The 27,352-nt window shown below is 42.6% G+C and overlaps 1 protein-coding gene across 1 annotated transcript in view; it reads right to left on the reverse strand.

Annotated features, from left to right (window-relative positions):
- LOC134423508 (glypican-5-like) overlaps positions 1 to 27,352 on the reverse strand; it is a 376,790-nt gene that overhangs the window by 105,067 nt on the left and 244,371 nt on the right. Inside the window, exon 8 of the mRNA XM_063166493.1 lies at positions 273 to 423. Coding sequence (XP_063022563.1) covers positions 273 to 423 — 151 coding nt within the window. The remainder of the gene's footprint in view (positions 1 to 272; positions 424 to 27,352) is intronic.

The following is a 27,352-nucleotide window of genomic DNA, read 5'->3' on the forward strand; positions in this document are numbered from 1 at the left end:
GGCTCTTGAGCATTCCTGTGATTCAGATTTCACTGCAGACATTATTCACTCTACATTTAAGTCTTTTATCTGCATGCCAAGTGTTAAATTATATTGGGTTACTGTCTGTATCATTCTATTTTTACTGCAGCCCTTCACAGATTAAGATTCCAATCCTTTGAATTTAGTAGGATTTTGACAGCAATTCAAGCTCTATAAGTCTTAGCTCTGTCCACCTAATTGTGACACAGGGATTTCTAAGCTCTCCGAGTGCCTAGAGAAGCTGTGCTTACCTGCTGTGTGCATCCTGTCCCCGGATCCTTGGCAGCCATCCTCATCATCACAGTCCCCACTCGACTCCATCTCCTCACTCCTTCCAGCCCCGCTGCCAGCATCCCGGGGTCCCCATCTCTCCAGCTTCAGCTTGGCCTTCTCAGCATCCAGCTGAAATGGAAGAAGTGACAAAGCAACCATGGTCAGAGCATTCACACAGCTCCTACCCCTGGCACCCATCTGGCTTATTCAGCAACAAACACTTTCTCAGGAACTTTCAAGAGCAGCTCCCCAAGCTGGAGGGTGTTTCTGGCAATTCAAATATTCTGGAATAACACACTATGCAACCAAATGTTCTGCACTGTAGATGACCAGGGGCACTTATCAACCTTTTAATTGAAAATATCACATCTACCAATGCCACCACAGGGAGTGCTGTTCCTGCAGCTGGGGAGTCTTTGCTTCTTTTCTGCCAGGATCAGGATTAAATGTGAGAGATGGAATTTCGTGTTGGGATTCAGATGTTTATTAGTTCTTATCTATGGTACAGTCTCACAAACTCTGAGTTCTACAGCACTTCACTCTAACAAACTAAAATGGAGTCCTAGCTCTGTTTCTCTACAAGGCCTTTTAAGGATAAAGTGTCTAACTAAGAAATGGCACCTAAATTATTTTTACTTTTAACCCAATAACCAACCACCTGTGCCCACAATGGGGATTTTTTATCCAATTACACAAAACCAACCAAACCCATGGAGAAGATGAAGAGGAAGGAGCAGCATATGCCCTAAAACATCCATCTTGCTTTATATATATATATTACTATATTCTAAACCCTTAAACTCTAATTACTAATTAATTATTAATTATGATTTGCAGAGACATATTAAAAAATTATTACACATTTCTATTCAAACTCCACAGCCACAATCCCAGTTCTGCCATTCCAATTTGGAAGCTTCTCCGCGGCCTCAGGTCAATGCAGTGTTCTCCTGGGGGTCAGTGCCTGGCAGCACAGAAAGTCTGAAATTCTCAGCATCCAGGGTTCCAACACACAGCTTTTCCTTTGCCAAGCTCAGTGTTTGGGGAACACTTGTTAAGGATGGTACAATCTGCCAGCTGTCCAAGTATTTGTTTTGAGGGATTTACAGCTGAAGACCATGACAAACTTCACAGCTGAGGGCATTTGCTACTTTTCATGATGGGTTTGGTCACTTGGAAACCTTGCCCCTGTATATGATTTTTAAGATGTCTGTTCCAACTGCAAGTTGTTCATTAGAATGTTTCCAGGACTGAGCACAGAATAAGAAAACCTTTTCTAAAATAAATGTAAATCTATCACACCAGGTCATGCTTGCTCTAACAATATATTTACCCCCCAACACTCAGATTTTTGATGTTTAGATAACTCCTTCTCCTGCTGTCACCATGAACAGCTGCCTACTAGTAGCACTGTGGAAATAAATGATTTTTCAGCTCTCTGGTAGTTCCAAAAGATGAAAAATCCGATTTCCTTGGGAGTGAATCTAAACCCAGCCTGTGCATGTCACACCAAGAACAGCACTACCTGGAGGAAAGGAAAAAAAAAACCAAAGCTAAGACAGAGGCTTAGACTAATAAATTGTGTTATAAGGCAAATATTCATCAAGTAAGGATGGTCCAGGAGAACCTCCACACCTGAGGAGCACTGACCAGATGGAAAAACTGCTCTCAAAGCCTCTGCAGTGCTGCCAGACTGGATCTACCCAATACCCTTCAGCACAAGAATCTTCCTCCCAAAGTACTCCAGATCCATTTCAGGCTTTGTGATCTGCTTCATCCCAGAGGACTGATCATTCTTGGTACTGAGCAAAATGTACTTTGAAATGTAACACTTTGGAGATTCACACAGTACAAAGGAGCAGTTCTGGGAGCTGGGGGTGAACTGGAGCACAGGGCTAATACAGCTGTATTAAGTGGGCTGAAAGGATGGTGATGGATGCAGCAGTTTCTCTGCAGTGGGAAGTTTTGTGTCATAGTCTCCTTCTTCTTCAGGTGCTGGAGCTGCCATCCTCCACTCTGGGGCTGCCAAATGCTTGGAGCAGAGATCTGGTTCTGTGGAACAACAGATGCCAACTTCTACAAGGCAGAAGTCAGGAAATTCTGCACCCGCTCCCTGCAGAGCTCAGTTTGCTCCTTCTGAAGACACAAATAACTGCACAGGGCACTGGGAAGATCAGCAAGTGGGAGGAGAGGGTATGGACTCGAGTGGGGAAGCACGTTGAGCACTCTCTAATTGTTACTGCATGTCTGGTTTTTATAAACAAGTTGCTTAATGTTGAGCCTTGGTATTCACAGCTATGAAGACCCATGTGACAGCAATACAAAACAACATTTTTGTTAAACAATTGGAAACTTTTGCCTATGAGGGGGAAAGATAGCTCAGTTCTTTCACAAATTTATTGTGTCCTGGTCATATTAGAAAAGCCTCATCCATTCTTAGTTATAATTCTTCAGAATGAAAAGAAATAGCTAAGTGGCAAACAGAACAGACACAGAATTTAATAAAGGCTTTTAATGACTGTTTGCAAGTCAGAGCAGAAATGTTTACTGCCTGTTAAGGCACTCCTCCTCTGCAAAGATCTGATTTCATTCATTGCCCATGGCTCAGATCCTGACCTCTGCTCAAAACAAGCAGTACTTGAACCAAATGGGTCCCAGCTTCAAGGAGGAAGCTGAGCTCTCCAGCATGGTGCACTGCAGCATTTCTGGGTTCTGGTGCCTTCACTGCAGCAAGGGAGGAGCTGGAGCTCAGATCTGCATCTCCTCTGTACCTCTGAATGTGCATCCCACCCTTCCTTGGCTTGTCAGCAGAGAGGGGCCACCAAATGACCCAGAGCCCTGATTTCCAGGTTCACCATGACCACATCAGCTCAGGTGTGAGCCACCTTTTCACCTTGGATACCTTTTCCCAGCCTCTTCACAACAGGGCTTTTATGTCCTGTGGCTATCACTCACCTAGAATGATGGACCAGAGCCTGACTGTGCATCACTAAAACTTTATCTATACATAAACTCATTCCAGGAGATGGGACAGTGCAGCCCCTTCAGTGAAGAGCTCCAGACACACCAAGCATCCCTGCTGAGAAGGCAATGTGCCCATTTCTCCGTGACTTGTGACCCAACATCCTTCTCTTTTCCACATTCTGAAGGCACAGCTACTGCCACAGGACTCCAGTGAGATCAGTGTCTCAGGGCAATAGCAAAGCTTATGGCAGCATGTCCCAGTCTCTTTTTTTTTCCACAGAATAACAGAAACCTGTCTCAAAGGCCTGAGACTGCACCCTGGAGGTGTTTAGCAAAGCCTGGACACAGCACTCAGTGCCATGGTTTGGTTGGTGAGGAGGTGTTAGGGCACAGGTTGGAGTAGATGACCTTAAAGGTCTTTTCCAACCTAGACCATTCTGTGGTTCTGTGAAAATAGCACTGACTGCATCAGGATGGACTGGGATGGTGGAGCTTTAGAAGACCAGAATGGAAGACATTAATAATAATTTTTGACTCTCTGGTCCCAGTTGTTGGGTGTGGGCAGGGAATACCTGCTGTGCTTGGTGGCTGTGGGACTGCAAGGTCCCTGTAGAGGAGCTGGAGCTCACCTGAAGGTTCAGGTCATCTTCAGAGACAGCCTGGCAGACACAGATCTGTTAGAAACCTTGAACAACTCTCCAGGCTGCTGCCACCAAGCACAAATCCTCCTGCTTCCCCAGATGGCTGTGGGGAGGAGCAGAGTGCCTTGCCCTATTTAACACAGGGGAGCAGGGATGGGAGTCAGATGTGGCATTTCTAGCACTGTTTAAGAGCCACTCTTAAAAAAACACCTTATTTTGGTGGCTCTTTCCCTGCCAGCTGACAAATGATGCCATCCAGCCACTCTGGTAACTCTGCACAGCAGCTCCTGCCTGGCAGTGCCCTGTCCTGGTGCTCAGAATTGATGCCTTGGTTAAATAATTCTGGGCCCTGGAGCTTGTGCCTTTACCTTCACAAAACACAAGATTCCAGGGTATACTGGAATCCTAACAGCTTAAAAATTAAGTCTTTAAGTTTTTGTGAAAGACTTTTTTTCCCTTTTGAAAAGGTTATATAAATAGATCAATAAGATTTGTACAGTCCAACTGGAAACTGACTCAAATCAGAAATTTTCCCAACTGCAATAAGCCTTGGATCAGGTTCATAAACCTCTGAAGGGTTTCTGAGAAGCTCTATACTGCATCTGTGGGGAGGTTTTAGTGTCTGTATCTGACTCAGCTGAAAGGCAAAAATCACATATTACTATTCAGCTCTGAGTCAGACACAGATGACTCTGCTGCATGGATTTTATTTATTCCAGCAAAGGTCCCAACCTTAAGTGATATGAAAAAAACAAGTTCTGCTGACATAAGGTTTTCTGGAGAAGAAAGAAATCATATGAGAGTGGCTCCTGTCTTTCTCCCCTATTAATACTTCATGATGTAGCACACACATTCCCAGTCACATAAAAGAGTCCTTCAGACTTCAGAGGCTTCAAAGAGAGAACCCCTGAGCCCTCCACAATGACTCTAACCCTAAGTCTCCCACTGAACACAGGTGTGGCAGAATACAAATTCATTATCGTGGTTTTTCATGAAGCCATGTTCCACTTGAATACTTCCACACCTTAATGAAATAATAACTGCTTCCCTCCATGGAAACCATTGTAGAAAAAGGTGCCAATTTCTATCTGTTTCATTGATGAGTCTATTTGCATCATATATGCATGTGTATGATTTCAAGCTGTAGGATAATAACCCCATTTTATCAGAAAATAGGTTTTAAAAATATATATTTTGCACCACAGTTTCAGACTTCTCAAGTCAATGAACACAATGAAAATATATAATTATATATATATAATTATATAATAATTTATATATAAACTATATATTAATTTATCAATAAATTATAAATATATAAATATATATTTTATCTATGTATATATATATTATTTATATATTTCATATAATATATATAAATTATATAATAATTTATCTATAAATTATATAATATATAATAATATATCATTATATATAGTAATTATATAATATATGTATAATAATTATATATATATAATTATATAATAATGAAAATATTCTCTTTGAATAAAGCCAGTTAAAAGCTGTGTGCTTGGAATATTCAGAGAGAAATTCCATAGAATAACTGTTCCAGAGGGATTTGGTAATGAGCTTTCTACATGACAGATTGCACTGTGGGTGCTTTTTCCTTCTGAGGAGTCAGCTCTGAGGTGAAATGTGACTTGTGTCCACTCCCCATGTGAGCACACCTATCACTCTCTGGTGTTTCCAGTGGGAGGAAAAACCAGCTGGTTGTACACTGCCTTTAGGAACTGTAAGCTAAACATGATTTTTTCTCAAGGTACTTACAAGCAGCTGCCTTTTTCAAAGTGCTCTGGTGACATAATAGTGACAGAAATATGATTTGCCGAGACAAAGGTTTTGCCAGCTTATGCACAAATAATGCACAAAGCCTCATCTTGAAAAGAGTCATAAATGACTCAATCCTCCCATTGATTTCTTTAAAAATAAAAATAAAAAATCCTTTCTAAACCATTATTAGGTCAGAAATGACTACAACTGGAAAAGACAATGTGCCTTTGTTTCTGGCCTGTTATATACATTTTTTGTTAGGAACTGACATACTGCTTTAGGCATAAAGCTGCATTTTACTGGTGCCTTGTGACTGAGCAGATGTTCTGTCATTTCACAAAACAATAGCAACATAACAAATTTTAGACATAACTGCCATGTATACGCTTATTCCAAGTGGGACCTCTCTGAGAAAACATTTATGGCTCATTTTGCTCCACATATGCTCTTATCTCCTTTATAAAAGCATTTGGCAGTTGCTTTTTTTCCCCTTCTTTTCATATTATCTAGCACTCATCTATTACAATGTAAGTAAGGGAAATAAACTTATTTAGCTTCAATTTTGTGAGATATTTTCTTTGGTTCGTTCTTCCTTTGTCTCTGTTTCACAGAAACCCAAAAAGGCCTGATGAATTATCCCCTCCTAGTTTCTTCAGGAAATAGTACAGCTCAAGAAGGTTTCTCCTGCTATCACCACGAACAGCTGCCTACAAGCAGCACTGTGGAAATAAATGATTTTTCAGCTCATTGGTAGTTCCAAAAGAGCTCCAAAATCCCCATTTTAGCAGAAAGGAACAGACATCCGACCTTCTGCAGCAACCAACACCCCCAGCCCTCCTTCTGCTGTTTATTCAGATCCTTCCAATAACCTTTCATGACACCTCCTGCTTCACAAGTCACCTGGACACGTTACAATAATTTAAATGAACAGCTATACATAATTTATGGGGCACACTTATGGGCTGACAATGGCTTTGGAATTTTATCCACGTCCCTCCAGAGCAGACCTTTGCAGCTCAGGAGCTGGACCAACACTGGTAAATTCCTTTGTTCTGTGTTTTCCCTCCAGCCTAAGCACCTCATATTTACATACATTGATATTTGTATTTATTGTCTGTGCCCATGCTCCTAGAATATATAAATATATATATTTTATATGCAAAAAACCCACATATATTTATTTTATATAATTTTATGTATAAATATATATTTTATTTGCATATTTAATAACATATGTATATTTTGTATGCAATATATATTTATTTTATATGAAGAGAAAGCTCTCTTGAGGCACATGGAAACATGCCAAGTGCAAGACTCAGAAAGAGGGGCCTAACACTTTGTTTTGCCCTCTGCCTTAGTGTATCTCCACTCAAGGAATTTCAAAGTTCTTTTTCCATTTTTGGGAATTTTTTTCCTCAGGTTTTTCTAATTTGTTCTGCCACCAAGTTTCTCAGAATAACCCTGCCCTCTCTGTCCTGGTTTGGGACACTGCAGCTCCCCACAGAGCCACCTTTTGGATAAAGTGCACCAATTTCTGGTGGAGCAGGACAGACTTACAGATCCAGCAGCAGGAGGGACACACTGACAGAAAGCTTCCTTGGGATCACTGCATGTGGCAGGGGAAATGACACAGCTGCTTCTAATTCCTTTTCCATGTTGTTCTTCATCTCCTGCTTCATTCTAGGATGATTTTGTTCCAAGTATGTTGATTATTTGACCAGCCCTTCCACTATTTCTGAGCATCTCCAGTAGGAGCTGTACATCTTCTGGGAAGGTCAGGATTTGTTTTCTGATTTTATCCATCTTTTTTTAAGCCAAAAAGCTGTTGGAATTGGTATTTTGATTTGGTTTGACTTGCTTTTATTCACATCAAATCACTAAATTACTGCTTTCAGAAACAGCATCTGTATTCCTACAATGGCTTTAGATTCTCATGGTTTCAGTGGAAGTTTCTTGCAAACATTCCTTTATTTTCTCTATGTTTCCTTCCTAATTTTAAAGCTTTAGCTTCTCCACACACACTTCCCATCCTCTTTCATTGAGGCTTTGTATTTGCCCATATCTGTCTCCACCTGTGATTCCTTTTTGCTCTCCTGGTTTATGCAGATTGACTCATTACCCTCTTCATGATATTTTTATTGCCAGGTGACACACTGGATACCTACAAATCCACACTTTCACTTATCTTTGACTACTTTTCATCTCTCCTCTGAGTCCTTCCTCCAGCCTGGCTGTGTCTCTCTGATTTCCTGGACGTTCCATAGCAGATCCATACCCAAGAGCAGAGGAGTTAAAAGCTTTTTTTTCTTCCTGGTTGGGTTACAAATGTTTCAGCAGGAATCTGAAGATGGTTTTTAGAGATTCACTTTGTTACACTGCACAATTAATGCTTCTATTTTTGCAGCTTATGGTTTCTGTTTTCCAACTGCTTATCCGAGGAAAGCTAGGAGACTGCTAGCACCAGGAGCAGCTCAATATTCACTGAATTAAATTACACAAGCTACAAATGTTCTCACATTTACTGATTTCACTATGAAGGAGCAACAAGAATGTGCACTCACAGAATCTTACACTACTAGCAAGAGCTTCATAGTAACAGTTTGGGTAAAATGTCACCCAAAAAGCACTAATTGTCACTGATTGTAAAGTGAGCACAAGTTAAAAAAATACTTTTTCCAATTAAAAATGTGCTTAAACAGATGTTTGGAGAGAAGAAAGAAAATCTGATTTAAATTCAGCAAGTCAATTGGGGCAAGGGAGCAGCAGAACCTCTCCTTGATGTCTGGGCTGTAACTTTTTGGTATTTTGTGATCCTTCTGATCTGGTATCTAACATGCTTAACTCAGACACAGATATTGGGTTAGTCCCTGCCACAGGTGTGAGTTTCACCTTTAGACAGAAAATGCAGCCCAGTGTTGCCCAAAAGCATAACTGGCTTTTTAAGCTGCAGTACGTGTCGTTTGAAAATGGAGCATATGGCAAAAAAATCTGTCGTGTTACACTGAAGACTCTCTGCATCTTGTTAAGGTAAAAACGAGGTAAACAATTGCAATAAAATTGTAATATTTTGTAATAAAAATGTAACATAAACATAATTATTGGTGAGGAATAGGCAGTAGTTGCTTACAAAAGACCTTAGACTCTTCAAAGTAGTTCATTTGGGGAGAAAAAAAAACCCTTTAGACAGCATAATGTACTTTCTTCCAAAAATAAAACCTGTTTACAAAAGACCTTTTACCTTCAAAATAGTTCATTATTTGGGAGAGGGTCTGTTTGATACAACAGCTTCAGAGGCAGAGGGTTGCTGGGAGTGCCCATAAGGTAGTGAGAATGATATAAAAACCACATAAGTTTTGTTGGGCTCCTGCTTACCCCTCAGCTCTCTGTGCATGATATTCACTACAGCATGGCTCAAATACCAAGTTTTGTATAGATAAAATATACTAAGATATACTACTTATAGAAAATATACTGTGTTTTATATAGATAAAATGGTTTTATATATAAAACATTATATATTAAATAATATTTCAATACACTACATTAAATAAATATAGTATATTATACTATTTTAAATAGATGAAATATTTTATATATCTAAAATATACTATATTTTACTTAGTAAAATATACTAAGAGCCTGAGAAGACGGTGCACAAAGATGACTGGGAGAATCTGGTTATTACTGGTAAAAGGTATTTTGCCTTTCCCTTAAATGCAGACATCTCTGAGAATAAAAGAAGCATAGAAAAAAAAAAAAGGTGGAAACAAACATTTTAACTATCAGAGAGATGAGTTTTGGAAGCAGTCTCCTATGAGGAAGGTGGGGACAAAAATTCTCAAGCCCTTGCAAGCCCTGGCTGAATAAATGGGTGAGGGGGATTGCCTGTGATGTCAGTGAGCTACATGTGGTATTTCAGGAGGTCTCTTCCACATTTCTATCCTGTAGCTCTACACTCCACTGGTTTCCAATATTAGAAAATTGATTTGTAAAATCCCAAACCAGAACTACCCCCCATTAGCAATTAGGAGTGGGTTTTTTCCTTGCTTCTCTGATTTCTACGTGGGAAAATTGTGTCCACCTAGCAAATCATGTCCTAGCAAATTCTTTCTTCTAGGCTAAGAATGAAGCCTCTTAATTGTGCCTGAAGTCAAAATGTGGTTCAAAAAATGTATTAATTATTACTGGGGCTTAACATGGTTTACAAATGAGCTCTGACTCATCAGGGTTTAGATGTCTAATAATAGGCAAGGACCTTGTGTCTGCTCAGACTTGGGAAGTGTGAAATGAGAAGTGCCCGCAATCAGCAGGCTGGTCACACTCCATCAGCCCAGGAATGGCACCCTTCTGCTAAGCTGCATGTTTTTATGGGCTAAGTGAGTAAACAGTGGCCAATCTCAATTGTCTAAGGAACACAGCCAACCTTTCTCCTTGCTTTGTACTCTGACAGCAATTACCTTTGTTATTTGCTGAGGGAAATGTTCATGACATGCTCCAGTGCATGTTAATTCTGTTTCATGTTCTTGGATAATTATCTGTTTTCAAGCTCTATGTTGGGGAACATCATTTTCATACTATGAAAAGTTTGACATTTCATTGGAAAGACTCGTGAACAATCAAAGTCTCTCATTTCTTGGTAGTGCTCAACAGACCCAGGCTTCAAATTTGACATTTCGTGTTAAAACATGACAGAAGCAGGGATCTGCTTAGGCTCCTCCACACTAAATCACAGCAACAAAGCACTAAAATACATCATGGAATGAAGTATGGAAAATATGGGAAAAAAATGGATAATGATGTTTGTCATCCATTTAGGATGTATCAATGCTGGGAGCTAAATCACCAATTATTCATTACACAAGCTAACCAGCTTTAATGACACTGCAACCCAAAGCCACATATAAAAATAATCTCACTGTCTCAGGGCCACCACGCTTCTCTGAAATCCTGAATATCATAAATATGTTGTATTATTTAGCAAGTGCCACATGTAGGAAAAGAAAGAGAAATTAAAGGATTGGAGCCTGTGCTGCTATGAATCAGCAAACTGAATTCTGTGGAGCTGCTCCAGTTTCTTCCACATGAAGGGCCAGCCCAGATTTTTTCTGTTTGGGAAAGCATGGTGTTGTAACAGAACAGACAAATGCATTTCATGTTGCATAAGCCTGACAGAAGAAAAGAGTCTCTTTCCAGATGTTGTACTCCCATGGTTTCATGGCAACATCTGAGGACATGATTGAATGCTTTTGCTAGATCATTTTTATTTAAAAAGGGAAGAAGAGGGAAGAAAATAAACTTCTGCAAGCAGCAGCTGTCCCTGGAGCTTTTTTCTTATGGTTTTTCCTATGGCTTTTCATTGATAGCTTCCATGGAGGTTCTGTGCCCCCACAAAGACTGAGTTCACAACACTGCGTTTTTACCAGCAAGTCTCTCTCCTCACAGAACTCAGGATCTGTTAAATTTGATTAAAATTGGCTAAAGAGTAGATCCAGCAGGAGTGGCAGAGCTGAGAGGCAGGGACACAGCAGAGCACATTACATAAGCTGTGTTTGTTTATGAAACCAGGTTAAAACACAACGAGAGGGGAAACACCCAACTGCCCTTGGCAGCCCAGCAGTGAAATTTCTGGAGAGCAGGAAGAGCTCTTTGTCTGAGGCAGCTTTGCTTTTCCCCTCCCAGGTTTAAATTCTGTTCAGGCTCAGAACAGGCACAGTAAGTGGAAAAAGGTCAATGCATCGGTCTTCATGGAATATCATCTGCTCCTGCTGCCTTTTGAGAGCCACTAACAAGATAATCTGATCACAAAGATCAAAAGCTCTCTCGTGGTGCACTGGGGAAACTGATAACTGCATCCTCCTATGCTGGATATCCTATAATTCAGGGCTGGGAACTGGCCCACATTTACCAGAGATGTAAAGTGGCTTTGAAAGTCTGTCTTTATCTCTCATTCACACTACATAAAGGAACTGATATTTCCTGGGAGAGAACAGGAATGTTCAGAACAGGGCTGCAGACCTGTGCTACAGCGCTTTACTGCAGGACTTATTTAAGCCATTTCACCACATCCAAGCAACCATCACTTGCCCTGGTGTTTTACACTTCTATTTTGTACTTATTAATTCAGAATGTTTTCTTGACAAGTGACTAAGCTCCCACTTAATCAAATAGAATAATTTTCACTGATGTATCTTCTGAGATTTCTGAATTTCTTCATTCCATTTTTTATTTCACCAAAAATTTAATTCTTTATTTAATTAAAACAATCATCCTATTTTCTCCATTGATGGGTATAAATTAGATTCTGCCCTTGTACAGCTCTGTAGATCTTACCTAATTTCCAGCAGTGTTCAAAAGGAGCAAAGAAAAGATGTCAGCTCTGCTAAAGACCAGAGAGAATTCTGGACTGGAGCTGGCTTCTATTATTGTTAAGACCTAGTTTGGAATAGGTGAAAACCCAGGAAAATGACCTGAGAAGTACAAGTGTAAGACAGTCAGTGGAAAACAAAACATTCTACTGATCTTGTTTCCCCGCTTCTCAGCAAGATGCCCTCCATTTCATTTCTATTTCATCTTTCTTGCCAGTCCCTCTTCACTGCTTACTCGTGACCCATCCCTCTTCTTTTTGCCTTCTCATGGAACATCATCCTCTTTCCTGCCTAAATGCAGTCATCATTCAGCTGAGCACAAGGGCTCTTGGTCCCTTCTGTCTGAATGCATCACTAGGTTTACATGTGGAAGCTCTTCTTGTCCTGGAGAGCATCCCTGGTGGACTGCAGCAGCTCTGCCCAGCACACGCTGAAGGCTGTGAGGACCCTTCAGTCCTGTGTCTCTTCCCTGCCTCAGACCTCTGCAGAACAAGGCTGTCCTGCCTTTTCATGTTGCTCCCTCACAGTTCTGTACTGTTGGAGCCCTGGCTGCTGAGAATTTCAGACTTTCTGTGCTGACAGGCACTGACCCCCAAGAGAACCCTGCATTTGACCTGAGGCTGTGGAGAAAACTTCCAAAATGGAATGACAGAACTGGAATTATGCATGTGTATTTTGAATAGAAGTGTGTAAATAACATGGTAAAAAACTTATAGTTTAAGGTTTTCAAATATAGTAATATATATAAAGCAAAATAGAAGTTTTAGGGTGAAGGCTAGTCCCTTCTTCTTTACCAGCTTCTTCACCTTCTTCCTTCTAGGTTTAGGTAGCATTGTGTAATCAGATTAAAAAAAATGCATGTTGCAAGGCATGAGTAGTTAGTTATTGAGTTAAAAGTAAAAATAATTTAGATGTCATTTCTTAATTAGACAGCCTTAAAAAGCCATGCAGAGAAAGAGATACAACTCCATTTTTTAGTTTGCTAGTAGAGTGCTACAAAACTCACAGCCTGTAAGACTATAATATAAATAAGAACTAATAAACATCTGAGTCCAAACAAGAAATACCATCTCATGATTTAATCCTGACCTTAGCAGAAAAAAGAAACAAAAAAATTCACACTGTGGTGGATTCAAAGACCCGTGGTCTGGGTCTTTGAAGTATTTCTGAGGTAATACAGCTACATATAGCTGCTTAAATGTAACATGAAGTGTTATAGAGGGATAATGAGATGATTGGCTCTCACAATTAAAATACAACTGTTGTGTGAATATTAATAAAAGCTTTAGTGATGTATAGTTATGTTATTGTAGTTTAGATGGCCTCTGCTCTCCCCACAGTTCCCTTTCCCCCTGCATTGTTGCCATCACACAGCCTGGGCTGTCTGGGACAGGTACAAAGAAGCTGCACAGGTGTCCCTTGCATGGGGCAGTGGGAATGGAAAAGCTTGGGGGTGCTCAGGGGGTGGGCATGGCAACACCTGAGCTCCAATGCAGCGACAGGAAAGCAGTTTGCACTGATAAATGGCAAAGGAGAGCTGCCTGACAGACTCTGGGAGGGGCCAGGGCTGGCTGATGCAACCCCAGGGGTGTAAAACACTGAGCATCCATCTTGAAGGGAACTGGCCATTGGTGTGCATGAGGGGCAGCTCCCAGCGCTGCAGCTTTTTCCTTATGCAGTCCTTTGTTGTATTTTTGTTAAGGTTCAATAAACCTCTTAAAATATTCAAAGTGAACAGTTGTCTCTCATATGAAGTATAGCAAGAAGCCTGCTGTGTATTTGATAATATAACATTTTCATGATCTTCAAGGTAAGATAGCTCTAGGACAGCTTACTTACATTGTGTTTATTGAACACCCCGTGTGGGGTGCCTGTCCTGCTGTCCTGTCCCTGTACCCTGTGTGGGGGTGCCTGTCCTGCTGTCTGTCCTGCTGTCCTGTCCTTGTACCCCATGTGGGGTGCCTGTCCTGCTGTGCTGTCCTTGTACCCCATGTGAGGTGCCTGTCCTGCCACCCTGGGCGTACTCTGAGGGGGAGCTGAGGTGTGACTGCACCCAGGGCTGGTTCTGCCCCAAATCCTACTCTGCTGCCCCTGAGCCATACCTGAGAGGCAGTAATAGAAAACAAACATGGCCTGGGATAAGCTGTGCCTTCCAAACAAAAAGTTGAGGGTGAGAGACAGCGGATTTCAGGCCTGACAGCAAACACTGTCAGTTTTCCTTCCTGGCAAGGCCCTGGCAGTGCAGTGAGGGACGAGCTGTGGCACTGCCACCCCACACCTCAAAGCTGTGGCACTGCCACCTCAGAGCTCACGAACTGTGGCACTGTCACCCCACAGCTCAGAGCTGTGGCACTGTCACCTCAGAGCTCAGAGCTGTGGCACTGTCACCTCACAGCTCACGAGTTGTGGCACTGCCACTTCACAGCTGAAAGCTGTGGCACTGCCACCTCACAGCTCAGAGCTGTGGCACTGTCACCTCAGAGCTCAGAGCTGTGGCACTGCCACCTCACAACCCATGAGCTGTGGCACTGCCACCTCACAACCCATGAGCTGTGGCACTGTCACCTCACAGCTCAGAGCTGTGGCACTGACACCTCACAGCCCATGAGCTGTGGCACTGTCACCCCACAGCTCATGAGTTGTGGCACTGCCACCTCACAGCTGAAAGCTGTGGCATTGCCACCTCACAGCTCCCGAGCTGTGGCACTGTCCCCTCACAGCCCATGAGCTGTGGCACTGCCACCTCACAACCCATGAGCTGTGGCACTGTCACCTCACAGCTCAGAGCTGTGGCACTGCCATCTCACAGCCCATGAGCTGTGGCACTGTCACCTCACAGCTCAGAGCTGTGGCACTGCCATCTCACAGCCCATGAGCTGTGGCACTGTCACCCCACAGCTCACGAGTTGTGGCACTGCCACCTCACAGCCCATGAGCTGTGGCACTGTCACCCCACAGCTCAGAGCTGTGGCACTGTCACCTCACAGCCCATGAGCTGTGGCACTGCCACCTCACAGCTTCCGAGCTGTGGCACTGCCACCTCACAGCTCAGAGCTGTGGCATTGCCACCTCACAACCCATGAGCTGTGGCACTGTCACCTCACAGCTCAAAGCTGTGGCACTGTCACCTCACAGCTCAGAGCTGTGGCACTGCCACCCCACAGCCCATGAGCTGTGGCACTGTCCCCTCACAGCCCATGAGCTGTGGCACTGTCACCCCACAGCTCAGAGCTGTGGCACTGTCACCTCACATCTGAAAGCTGTGGCACTGCCACCTCACAGCTGAAAGCTGTGGCACTGTCCCCTCACAGCCCATGAGCTGTGGGACTGTCCCCTCACAGCCCACGGCAGCCTGCTCGCTGCACCTCTGATCCCCCAGGGCGGGTGTGCGCACATCAGCTCTGGGAGGAGCCATTGCTTGTGATGGCAAAAAGGACGATCTGAACAAACAAAGGCACACTCCCTGCCCTTGTCTTCTCACCTGATGCCTGAGCTATCACATTGCCGAGCCCTGATTCTGCCCTGGGCGTTTTCCTAAGCGTGAATCACAACAGGCAGAGATGGCATGAAGAGACCATGAAGAATTGGCCCTTCTGGCACTGTGGCCTCCTCTCCTTCCTTGACACTCAGACATGGCTGTGCTGAGCCCTGCCTGCCCTGGCAGCGGCCACACGAACCAGGGCTGGCTCTAACCCAGCTGGGAAGGAGCAGCATCCCCAAAGAACCCCGGCACCACTGCTGTATCTGGGGGAGTTGTTTGGTCTGGGTCTTTGAAGCATTTCTGAGGTAATACAGCTATATTTAGCTGCTGAAACGTAACGTGAAGTCTAGCAAGGAGCCCGCTGTGTATTTGGTCATCTGATCCAAATTAGGCATGAAAAAGAAGGGATCTATCTTTAGTTCGAGTTCAAAGCCGCGGCCGGGGTTCCTGCTGTCAGGCAGGTAGGGCTGGCAGCGATAGCTGTGATTACAGCCGCGGGGGCAGCTGGAAAGGCTCAGCAGCACTAATGCTCCCTCTGTCTCTTTTCCTGGCTGCTGGGTAAGTTACGGGGCAGGCCAGGCTATTCATTCCCATTACCCTGATGTCCTCAATGACTGACTACCAAATCAAAGCCTGCTCACTGATTTCACTCAAGGTGATCCCTCGAAAAATTTCCCCTCCCCAGTGCTGTTCCCAGCCCTCCCCGTGCTGTCACAGGGCTCAACACAGACACACAGCCACCAGCACTGACAGGGACACAAAGAGAACAGTGCTACAAGAATTTTAGAGAGCAAAGTGGGCAAAAAGCCACTGTGGGAATTGTGTTAAGATCCACCTCCACCATAAAGCTCTCTGTTGTGCTGTCACCCTCCCCAGAGCTTTACCTGGCCTTCTGTATTTGCAACCTCTGCAGGGACTGCCTACTCTTTTGGATTTATTACCAGCTTAGAGGGCTGTTCTTAGCTGGTCCCTTATTCCATCTGTAATAAACATGATTAATCATAATAATTAAAAGGATATCCCCCCTGCTTTTTGTTCTTTTATTGCTATACAGATGGTAGGTGGTTTTTTCCTGTTTTCATTTCTATGCTGGGTTTTTCCTTTTAAATCTGATCTCACCACCACTCCACTGCAATGTATGCATACATCAGACAAGTAAGTGCAATTTTAATAAGGGGAATGGTGCTTAATTGTGCCGATTTTTATAAATCATGTTTCCTCTTACCCCCCTTCATCTGACATATTACACTCCAGGTAATGTGGACTTACACCAGTTATGCCATGACAGCACACATTGCAAGCTTTGTTGTGATTATTTAAATACACGGTGTCCTGATTCTTATTCATTTCAGCTGGTTTTTGTTAAAAGAGATGGCAATATGGAACCATAATGAAGGACCTTCTTGTCAAATTTAATCTTCAAGGAGGTTGGATTTAATGTGAAGCACGCAGCTGAGGTATCTGTGTTTTGAAGGGCCTGAGAGACTGTTTAATTGCTGCAATCTGTTGTGCCCCTCAGATCTATTTGTGAGGTGTTCAGCACGGTGTGTGCTTTGCTGATCAGCTCTTCTTTGTCTCTTTGTAATGAAGAAATGTTTTGTCTTCTGTCAGACATTAGAGCCACTGATATTTAAATGTCTAAGAATGGGAAATGAAAGAATGAATATTAACAAAATAATGAAAACAGTTATGATGGTTGATACAACATCGTAAGGTGGTGTTTTACTATTTTATTATGTTTTGTTTATCTCTCTTCTGTTCATTAGCCAGAAGCTCAGGAGTTTTCTTTCAACACATCCTCTAATGCTTTCTAGAAAAAGACAGTTTATAACCTCCAAATAAACGGTTACTATGGGCTGCATACATATGTTTTCTATATCCTTTCTTTGGGTCTACAGTGGATGTTTTACATTAGTGGTCTCTCTCAGAAGTTCACATTTTTAAGATGTGTCTAAATTGTCTTGATACAGGGAAATATGCAGCAATAGTTGATTATACCCCCTAATTCTTCTTAGTGTTCTATCAAAAATGGGAATTTATGTCACAACATGGGTGGGACTACCATTGGACCAGAAAACTTTCATAAATGTTGATTTAATACTAATAATAAATCATGCCTTTATTATCTTCATAGTAATCTAATACTTAAAATAAATATCTAGCGTAGAGCAGACCAAGTCACTGCTCACTTGTAAGGAAGGGGAAACTGACTGAAGCAACCACATTTTGCTATAATGTTCATGAAGTCTCCCTTCTCCCTGTTGTATTTCTCCCACACCCTTCTGATGAGTAATACACATCCCAGATAAACACCCTGGGCTTCTCCTCATCCATCCCTGCTGTGCTCCCACAAGCAAATGTCTCCATTCCCCTCTCCCACCACTCTGGGGTTATTTCTTCCCCCTTTACCTGATCTCACACACTTTATTCTGCCTCCTCTCGCTGTCTGCAAAGCCTCCATCACTGCAGTTTGCTTCTCACATCTACTCCCAGTCCCTTTATTCAGCTATGAAAGAGTGGAAGTACTGGGGGTGCTGATCTGGAGTTGCTGCCTTTGTTAACTTTTTTTGGTACTACAACTCCCTTTGTACAGTGTCTTCTAAATTGTGGTGTACCTGATACTGGGAGCATGATTTAATCTCGTTTAACTCTCTGGAAGTTAGTGCAGCCTGCAAGATCAGAACTAACCACTCTCAGGCTACTCATTTTCACAGACCATATTAGTCAAGAGTTTTTTCATTTCCCGTTCAAGTGCCAGAACTGCCAATGGAAGGTGAGGACTAATGATCTACCTCCAGAACAGACCTTAATATTTAATGGTCCATGATCACTGTTTAATTTGGACCAATCCCATACTGTACGCCATAGAGGTCTCTCTCTACTGTTCCACATCTGTTAAATATTTTAGATATTTTAGCTTTATATTTATGTAGTTGAGGTGCAGTATAATAAAGCCTGTTAAAATCAAGAGTGTATGAGGTTATATTGGGTATTCTGAGAAAGACAGATTTAGCAAGCTTAATGGAAACCATTCACTCCTCTGTGGAGACGTCACATTTGTTTCTCACAGTTTAGCACACTATGTTTAACTCAGTTTTTTCCATCAAAGGCAACTGATGTCTTCTAGCAACACATTCAGACATGGTTTCCTTGTTAGCTCCAGCTTCTCCAGAATAAATTAATACGACAGACAGAGGCATGCATGTGAAGGAGATGATTCTGTATGCAAAATGACGTCTCCATAAAAACATAAAGGAGCACAACTTACTGTCTGCATCTACTGGAATCCTTCCTCCTACGTTCCTACTGGGCTTCCTGTTAACATTTGGGCAGCACATTCCCATTATGGCTAAAAACTCTTGCTCTGATTTTCCTAAGCTTTAATCAGCCAGGAATGTCAGGCTAACACCACAGCAATTCCACCTCATTTTCAGCAAACTGTACCACAAAGCTTGAGTGTCATTAGGTGGATGGAGCATTACAGATGTGTCTCTGCCATCAGGCTTCTGTCCACAGCCCTCTGCTGTCAGCATTTTTGCTAAAATCGAGGCTTTTATCCTCAGGAAAGACTCCTACCCTGAAGCAGGACATCTGTCTCTACCAAAGGCCAAATTTCCTATTGATATTAGGGCAGGATTAGATGAGTGAAGACAGAAGTACCCTCAGATCACGTCCTCACTGTTACAACTGTGGACACCACAGTCTTGGTACGAACTGAGAAATGCAGATCCGACCAAAAAAATGTAGGAACAACTCCCAGTCTCACTCCTCACTAAAGTGCTTTAAAGTGATCTCACTGGGCAGGGGTACTGGGCAAGGCCTAATGATTAAAATGGATGACATAAACTTGGAATTTGAGCCATACTAGAGCAAATACCATGACCCTCACAGACAGCTGAGGGGGAAGCAGGAACCCACTAAAAAGAAAGAGACTGTACCTACTATTTCCTATCATTTACATCCTTAATCTTTAAACCAAACTTCTGCTTTATTTATTTGTGCAATTAAGCAGATTATTTCATCACTGGCTGTGCACAGAGCTTGGAGGATTTAGTTAAGCTCTTAAGCAATTCTGAAACGTACTGCGAATACTTGTCCAAAAACATGCCCGTACCATATAGCATGGACAGGTAAGAGAGTTAATCAGAGAAGAAAAAAGCTGATGTTAAGGAGGAAATGCTCTCAGGGGACACTAACACAAAGCAAAAGACACATTATGGCTTGTGTGAATTACTTACAGAAGCATTTGCTCTCTTATTGCAGCATTAATCTTTGCGGTGCTGGGGTTTATCCTCGCCCCTGCGTGCAGCAGGCAGGGAGCTGCAGGTCACCACTGCCTCCTGCCCTCCTTCAGCCACTGACAGCACTCATCTGCAATTTGTGTAGGTCAACAGTGCCTCTGGCAGGGAGAGGAGGATTTTTTCCATCTCTCTTACAAGCACCATTCAGACAACACAGAGAGCTTCACTGGGCCTCTCCCCATGTCCCAAAGTCTCCTCTTCTCTCCCCTTCCTTCCACAGGAACACACAAGCTAAGCTTGGCCATGTCCACCCTGAGTGCCACAGTCCAGACCCTTGTACTCATTCACATCAAGGGTCACAAGGACCTCTCTGCCCTCTGCACTCCTGCAGAAGGAAGGGCTGGATCAAGAAAATGTGGCACCACACAGGCACAGGTGCAAAATCCCCCCCTGAAAAGCCCCATATCACAAGGCCACATTTGCAGGGCTAGGTTTTTGTCCCAAGTAGAAAATTAAAAAAACCCTTCTGAATCTTGGAGGTGTCAAGCACAAAAAGGAGATAAACAACATCTGCTCTTCATAAAATAATAAATGCACCAAATTTTTCAAGCTAGAGGCTTCCCGAACGCAAAGCACAGCCCCACGTAACGTGACCTTCCAAAAGAGAATTATCACCTCCTGATTTATACTTGCAGTATCACATCTTTTCTGCATGAATTTCAAAGTGTATGATAATGTACTACAAGTCCTCAGAGCCGGAGTGAATTGCTGAATAGCTGGCTCGGGATCAAAACGATCAGTATGCCATAAAAATGGCCCTACAGGTTGAGAGAGGAGTTCATCAGCCCAGTATTCTGCTCCTGATGGTGGCACAAATGTGATACTGCTCCGTGCCCCTTCAGGCAAAGTGTGTTCATCATCCTGGTGACAACAGGCAAAGGAATCTGCTGACTCCCTCCTTGAGGAGCTGAACTGCAGCTGGTGGTGAGCACTGTGGGACATGGGCCAGAGCAGGAGGTGTGACAGCCTCGGGGGCTCTCAGGGACAGGTGACAGCAAGGCTCCAGGAGCCTGAGCCACGCTGCCTCCTCCTCCTCCTCAGGAACATGCTGCTCTCCCAGCACTGGGGTCTACCTGAGGGATTCCTCCCCACTCAGGCGCCCTGAGGACCAGGATGGGCTGGACATGCTGGGTAGAGCTGAGAGCCATGAGGGAACTGTAGGTTGGAGCCCAAGTTTTTATCAGTGCAGCTCTTGGAGACCTCCAGGTGAGCATGTGCCTGTCACATTGCTGAGTCTTCTCATGGCCACAGCTCCCAGTGGGCATGTGTAGCATGGCAGGGCACTGATGGCCTGGGATTTTAGCTTGTATATTTTTCATGTATCTGTAGTCCTGCAATTCTTTAGTGTTTAAACTCCACACACAGTGTGAGCTGCTGCTTTCCCATTTTGGGCAAACACAACAATTCCTCTCCAGGCCTGGCAATCAAGGACACCTCACTGCCTCAGGCCCTGAGAGATGGAAGCAAAAGTGAGTTGGGGGGAGCACACTTGGGGTACATGGCTTCATTACCTGAAGCTGGAAGATTGACCCCCAATATGCAAATGGACCAAAGTTATAAAAGTGTGAAAACCTGTGAGCCATGGTCCATTTTGGGTGTAGCCTCCGAGGGGCTTTGTCTGCCCTAAATGTAGCTGAAGGCCCTTCAATAAATAGAACTGCTTTTTATTGCCTTGATTTTGTCTGGCCTCTGTTTTTAGGCAGCCCAAAAAGGCATCAGCAGAGCTCCATGAGGGCTGTGCTGCAGGTCCAGCTGGCTCTGCAGCACCTGCTGCCACCAGCTCGTGTGTCCCCATGTCCCAAATACACCAGGGTGCCTCCTGCAGGGCTCCTGAGAGCCTTTACACAGCACAGCTGCAGATCTGCTCCTGCTGACCCTGCAAAGAGCCCATCAAAGGGCACACACTGAGACAGGAGAGAGCCCTGCATGTGCCTGAGCCCTGCTCCAGCACACGCCTGGGAGCTGGGAGGAAATGCAACCCAAAGTGTCCATTTGTAATCCCTGCTAGCTGCCATGAAATAAAACCAGGGGCGTAGAGGAAATGCCTGACTGATAGTGTAAGCACTCATGTAAATGTGTGCAGGCTGGCAGGCTGATTTTCATCACTCAGGCTGCTCTATTCTTTGAAGATATGTCACTTGCCTGGATCATGCAGCTGTGTGTTTGAAGCTCACACTAGTTGGACAACATGATTTGTTCATGATCTTAATGTTTAGCCCTTTCACGGAAAAAAATTCCAGCACTTCGAGCTTTTGTGAGTCTGAAAGGCTCATTCAGTTTTTACTGATCTGCCTTAGCTTTTCTCTTTCAATTATTTATTTGAAGCCTGAGCAGGCAATTTCATGAATGAAAAAGAGAGAGAGGGTGGACAAGAAAGCACACAAATATCATACTGTATATAATTTTGCCAATTATCACGCAACGGTCCTCAACCAGTTGAGAAGATTTAGTATTTGCTACTACACGGGCTTTCTTTCATTTTCTTGTTGCTTTCCTCTTTCCTTATTATTAATTAGTCTATTCAATCAAGAGAGAATCTAATTTTAGAAACAGATCCTGATGGTTTTGCCTACACAGAGCAGTAGTTATGCTGTGTTATCTTCAGGAAACCAATGTCCCGATCCAAGAAAATCAAAGCACTGGATTCCGGAGCTGGAGGGATATTCACTTCATTCAAGGCTCTTATGCAAAGATGTTGAATTTCTCACCCCTGCTTCTTCTGTGCATATTTTTACAATTTTAAAATGGCTGATTTCCTCCCTTGCACCTCAATGAACACACAGAAATGTTAATAGTAAGATGCTGTTATTTCAGGAGTGTCACTAGTGCCAGCCCCATCCTGGGAAAGGTGGCTGTGGTGTCTCTCAGTGAGGCAGGTAAAAGCACAAAGCATCCCATCAATGCAGTTGATTCTTCATTTGACTCACTGTGAGGCTTCATTCTTTCTCAAGTGACAGATTAATCTGGAAGTTAGACCCAATGCAACTCCTCCTTTCTTGATGGGAGTTTGGCTATATTGCTTCCTTGGGAGGATCTGCCCCTACACAGCTACAAACCTGCTGGCTTCCCTGTATGATAAAAAGGTATTTTTAGAGCACTCCTTGCACCAAAAAAACCAAACCTGAGGGAATAATTTAAATAAAGAATGGTCATTTTTACAGAGTCCTCAATGCCAGCCTATTTCCCAGCAAAGATTGTGCTGAATTTCCTGTTTTGTTCATCAGGACAATCTCTACACACAGCGCCATGTTATTTCTTTTCATTCTGTATTTTCCAGAGGACTGCTCTACTGGGGGGTGTGAAATTTAGGCCTGAAAGCATTGACTATTTTTTGAAGCTAACCCTAAGCCTCTGAGCTACTAAATTATTTCTTAAGCAGAACCAGCACACTCCTCATTTAAGATCATTCAGCATCCTCTTGATTACAGTCTGTCATTACTTAAACTGCTGGAAAACTTTAGCTAGTCACTAAGTTTTACACTGATCGTATTTTGCCAGTAAAATTTTAGCTATGACATAGTTAAAGAGACATCTTTCATAGCTGCTGACTGAATATTAATCTCATTTTTTATTTCCACCAGACTCCATTAGAATGTAACTAAACATTAAAAATGAGCCCTGGATTCAGTGATGCTTATTCCCCCATTGCCCATCATTATGTGACTCCTGAGTCCTGTTTCTCTTCATCCCATTTGAGGTCCCATCCATCTGATTTATGGAGCAGGCTGTGGCAGGAAGTGGAAAGGAATTCTAAATCAGCACTCACTCGTCAGACTTCAATACTAAGTGCAAAATATGGTATTAAAGCAAGACTGAAAGCTTTCTTAGGAGAAAATACCTCCTTGCTCAGGGCTGCAAGGAGCAGCAGAGGTAATGGGATAAGTGGTCGGGAATTTTCTAATACTCAGCTGCTCTGCACCTGTGTGCCACCAGCCAGGGAGAGCTGGAGGCAGGCTCCAACATGCAGAGTACATTCCAGTTTATGATTTAATTGTGCTGAGAACCAGCACTGTTAGCCTGGATCAATGGTGCTGAGAGGAGCATTTCTGCCTCTGGGAGCTTCCCACACTGATCTGCAATTACCCTGCAAACTGTCCACTTACTGCACTGTCCTGCAGGATGATGCCTTCTCCAAGAGACATTAAAGGCTTTCATTTCTGCTGCTCAGCTTTCTGTTCCATCTTAAACTTCCAAAGGATTCATGCTATCTGACATATGGTGCTTATACTATCTGCACTGCTGAATTACTGCTTCAAAAACGATACAAGCCTATTTTAATTAGATTTATGGGAAATCTTCCTAAGGCAAATTCTTCCCAGTTGCAATTACAGAGCACACCTGAGATAAAGGGACGGCAGCGGAAGGAATTATCTTTCTTTCAACATGAAATATAGTTTATTTGGCTATTTTCATTATCAAAAGAGGTAATAATATTTTCAAAAGAAGCCAAGTGCCTCATCTTTATGAATCATTAACTGTCTATCCATAAATATGCACAAAGCTGCAAGAAATAAAGGAAATGAGGTTTCCTGCCCTAGAGAGTGTACAAAATGATGCTATAGACAAACTTGCTGTGGCAGCAGAGCACTGGGGAACACCTATCACTTGAACTGTGTGTGCAGAATGAGCAAAGACTCAAAATTACCACAGCAAAATTTCCCTAAGATCTTTCAAGACAAGTGGATGCCTCTGGACTTTGGGTGCTGAGCCCTGAGAGTGCAGAACTGCCTCTCTTTGGGATGAATTCAACGTGATTCCTCAGGTTTTAGCTTTTATATGTTTCACATTCTGTGCTACTTTAGTGTGTAGGTCTGGGCTTCATATCAGGGGATGCTGAGCTCTGTGCACAGAGCAGGGAGACAAAACAGTTCCTGCTCCAGCTGGGCACCAAGGACAAATGACCCAAATCTCAGCCCAGGAGCACAAACACCGTGGGCTGGAGAGAGAAAAACAAGCAGGGTGGGACTGCCTGGGCTAAAGCTGGAATGGGACAATGAACTGCAAGGTGCAAACGGAGCAGAACTGATCACAGTGACAGACCCCGTGCCCAGTTGTGCATTTTGGGACCATTTTGGTTCATCTTGGGTTCATTTTGTGCCCATTTTGGTTCACCTTGGGTGCAGCCCTGGCTGGGCTCTTGTGGTGCCCAAGGTGGATCCATTGAGGCCTTTTAAGAAGTCCCTGCTTTATTTTTTATCTCTGTCCAGTCTCTGTTCTATGTCAGCCTTCTCCAAGCATCCAATGCGCCTTCCCAAGTGCTGAGCAGGGCCAGGAGCAGCAATCCTCTGTGAACTTGCCTCTCCCCTTGCTGCTGACAGCTCTTTGCCCTCTTCTGCCCAGCACAGCCCCACCCCAGCCATGCAGAAGGCAGCTCTCCCACCAAGTACAAGCAGACAGAGAAGATGGGGTCAGGAAATAGGAGAAAACATAGAACCACTGCCTTTTGCTCTCTTCATTACTCAGAACTGAGCAGCCCCCCATCAGCATAAAAAGTTTGCCCAAAACAAGGCAGACATTGAAAGGAAACCCCCCCCAATGGTGACTTCAGGACAGCCCTGCACTGACTTTGCAAGGCTTATACAAGAAGCAGTGCTTGTTTTTATCGCTATATGCAGAAATGAAAATTGTATTTCATGCAAAAAGCTGCTCTGCTTAAATGGAACAGCTGATGAGAAGTAACCCCCTCGAATTGTGTTAACACCTGGTTCTTTTAGCTTCTGCTTTGAATGAGATTTTCCAGTTGAATTCTGAGTTGCTCAGGGAGGGAGGCTGGGAGGGAAGTGCTGACACCCCCTTCCCACGGCTGTGCTGGGAAAGGTACAGCAGTGCCACGTTTGGGGTGGGAGCTAAATGGGAAGTCAGATGTTGTCACCAATATAAGCCACAATTTTCAGCACAAAAGTTATCTTACATTTTTGGAAATGCAGTAACAGTAATGTTAAATTTAACAAAATGCTGGCATGTGACCTTCATGCAGACTAAGCACAGCTATATATGCAGATCTATGGCCTCAATTGCATTTTGTTAGGTAAAATCCCATGATATCTGCATTATTACACTATAAATGTAGCTTTTTTTCTAAATATAATACATGTTAATTGTGGCAGATTTGATGTCACCAGGACAATGACCTGAACAGAACACTGCAACAAACTGCAGAACAACGAAAATCTACAGCAAACAAAAAACCCCAAATCAAGAATGAGAAGATCTTTAAGATCCCTTTCAACCCAAACCACTCTGTGATAATATCTATATTACACATCACCAGGTTATTAAACACATCTGACAGAACAAGAACCCTTGAATTCAGCATCTAAGACAGGCAGAGCTACATAACATGATGCAGGATCTAAGGAATTCCTTGTGCTTTCCCTGCAAGTAAATATTTTAAAGTATCCATGGAAGAGCAGCACATGAGCTTCTTATGTGGAACTCTGGACCAGCTCTCTCTCATTAGCAATACTAAATCCCTGAAAAAACCAATACAAATATAAAATATTCCTGTCCTTTCAAACAGTGTTTTAAAATGTTTTTCAGGAACATGCAATTATCCTAGCTGGGAATGGAATGAAAACTAAATAGAAACACGTGTAATCATTTCCTTAATAATGTTCTAATTTACTAGATGGATAAGCTCAACATCCATTCCATGCAGGAGAGATGATTTTAGCTCCTTGCAGCTCTGGAAGTCCTGGCACAATCTTCTAAACCCAGCACACAGCAGCGCTAGAGGAGGCATTTATGATATCCTGGCTCCCTCCACACTGTCACACTCATGGGGCAGCAGGGGGGCCCCAAAGGATGGATCTGAGATCTCCAAATCTACTCTGAGCATTGCTCTGTCCCACACAGAAATGAAAAGATTTTCCATCTTAGGAGAGATGTTAAAAGGGTCTCTTTCTGGGCTCACTATTATCACATTCACAACTTTTTTGCACACCAGTGGCTGCTGTACTTCTCCTAATGTTCCTCCCAGCCCCTGACTCTTTCTTTTCTTGGCAAGCTCTTACTTTTTACATATTACATATATGTATATATATTTTAAATAGTAATAATAATAGTAATAGTAGTAGTGGTAGTAGTAATAATAATAATAATAATATATATGCATATATATTAATGTATATACTATATTAATGTATATATATTAATGTATATATATTAATGTATATTGATATACATACATGTATATACATGTATATAATGATATATATATCATTAATATATAATGATATATAATATATATAATAATATATATATAAAACACACATACGTATATAATATATATAAAATATATACACGTATGTATTATATATACATATATACACATATTTTTATATTTATATAAAATATACGCATAACAAATATATTATATATAATATATATATTCTTAAATATATTATATCTATATATGTACATATAATTATATATAAGTATAAAAATTACGTAAATGTAAATATATAAATTTATATAAATACATAAAAATGGATATAATAAAATAAATATAAA

Source organism: Melospiza melodia, chromosome 12, assembly GCF_035770615.1.
Source record: "Melospiza melodia melodia isolate bMelMel2 chromosome 12, bMelMel2.pri, whole genome shotgun sequence".
Classification (NCBI taxonomy): Eukaryota; Metazoa; Chordata; class Aves; order Passeriformes; family Passerellidae; genus Melospiza; species Melospiza melodia.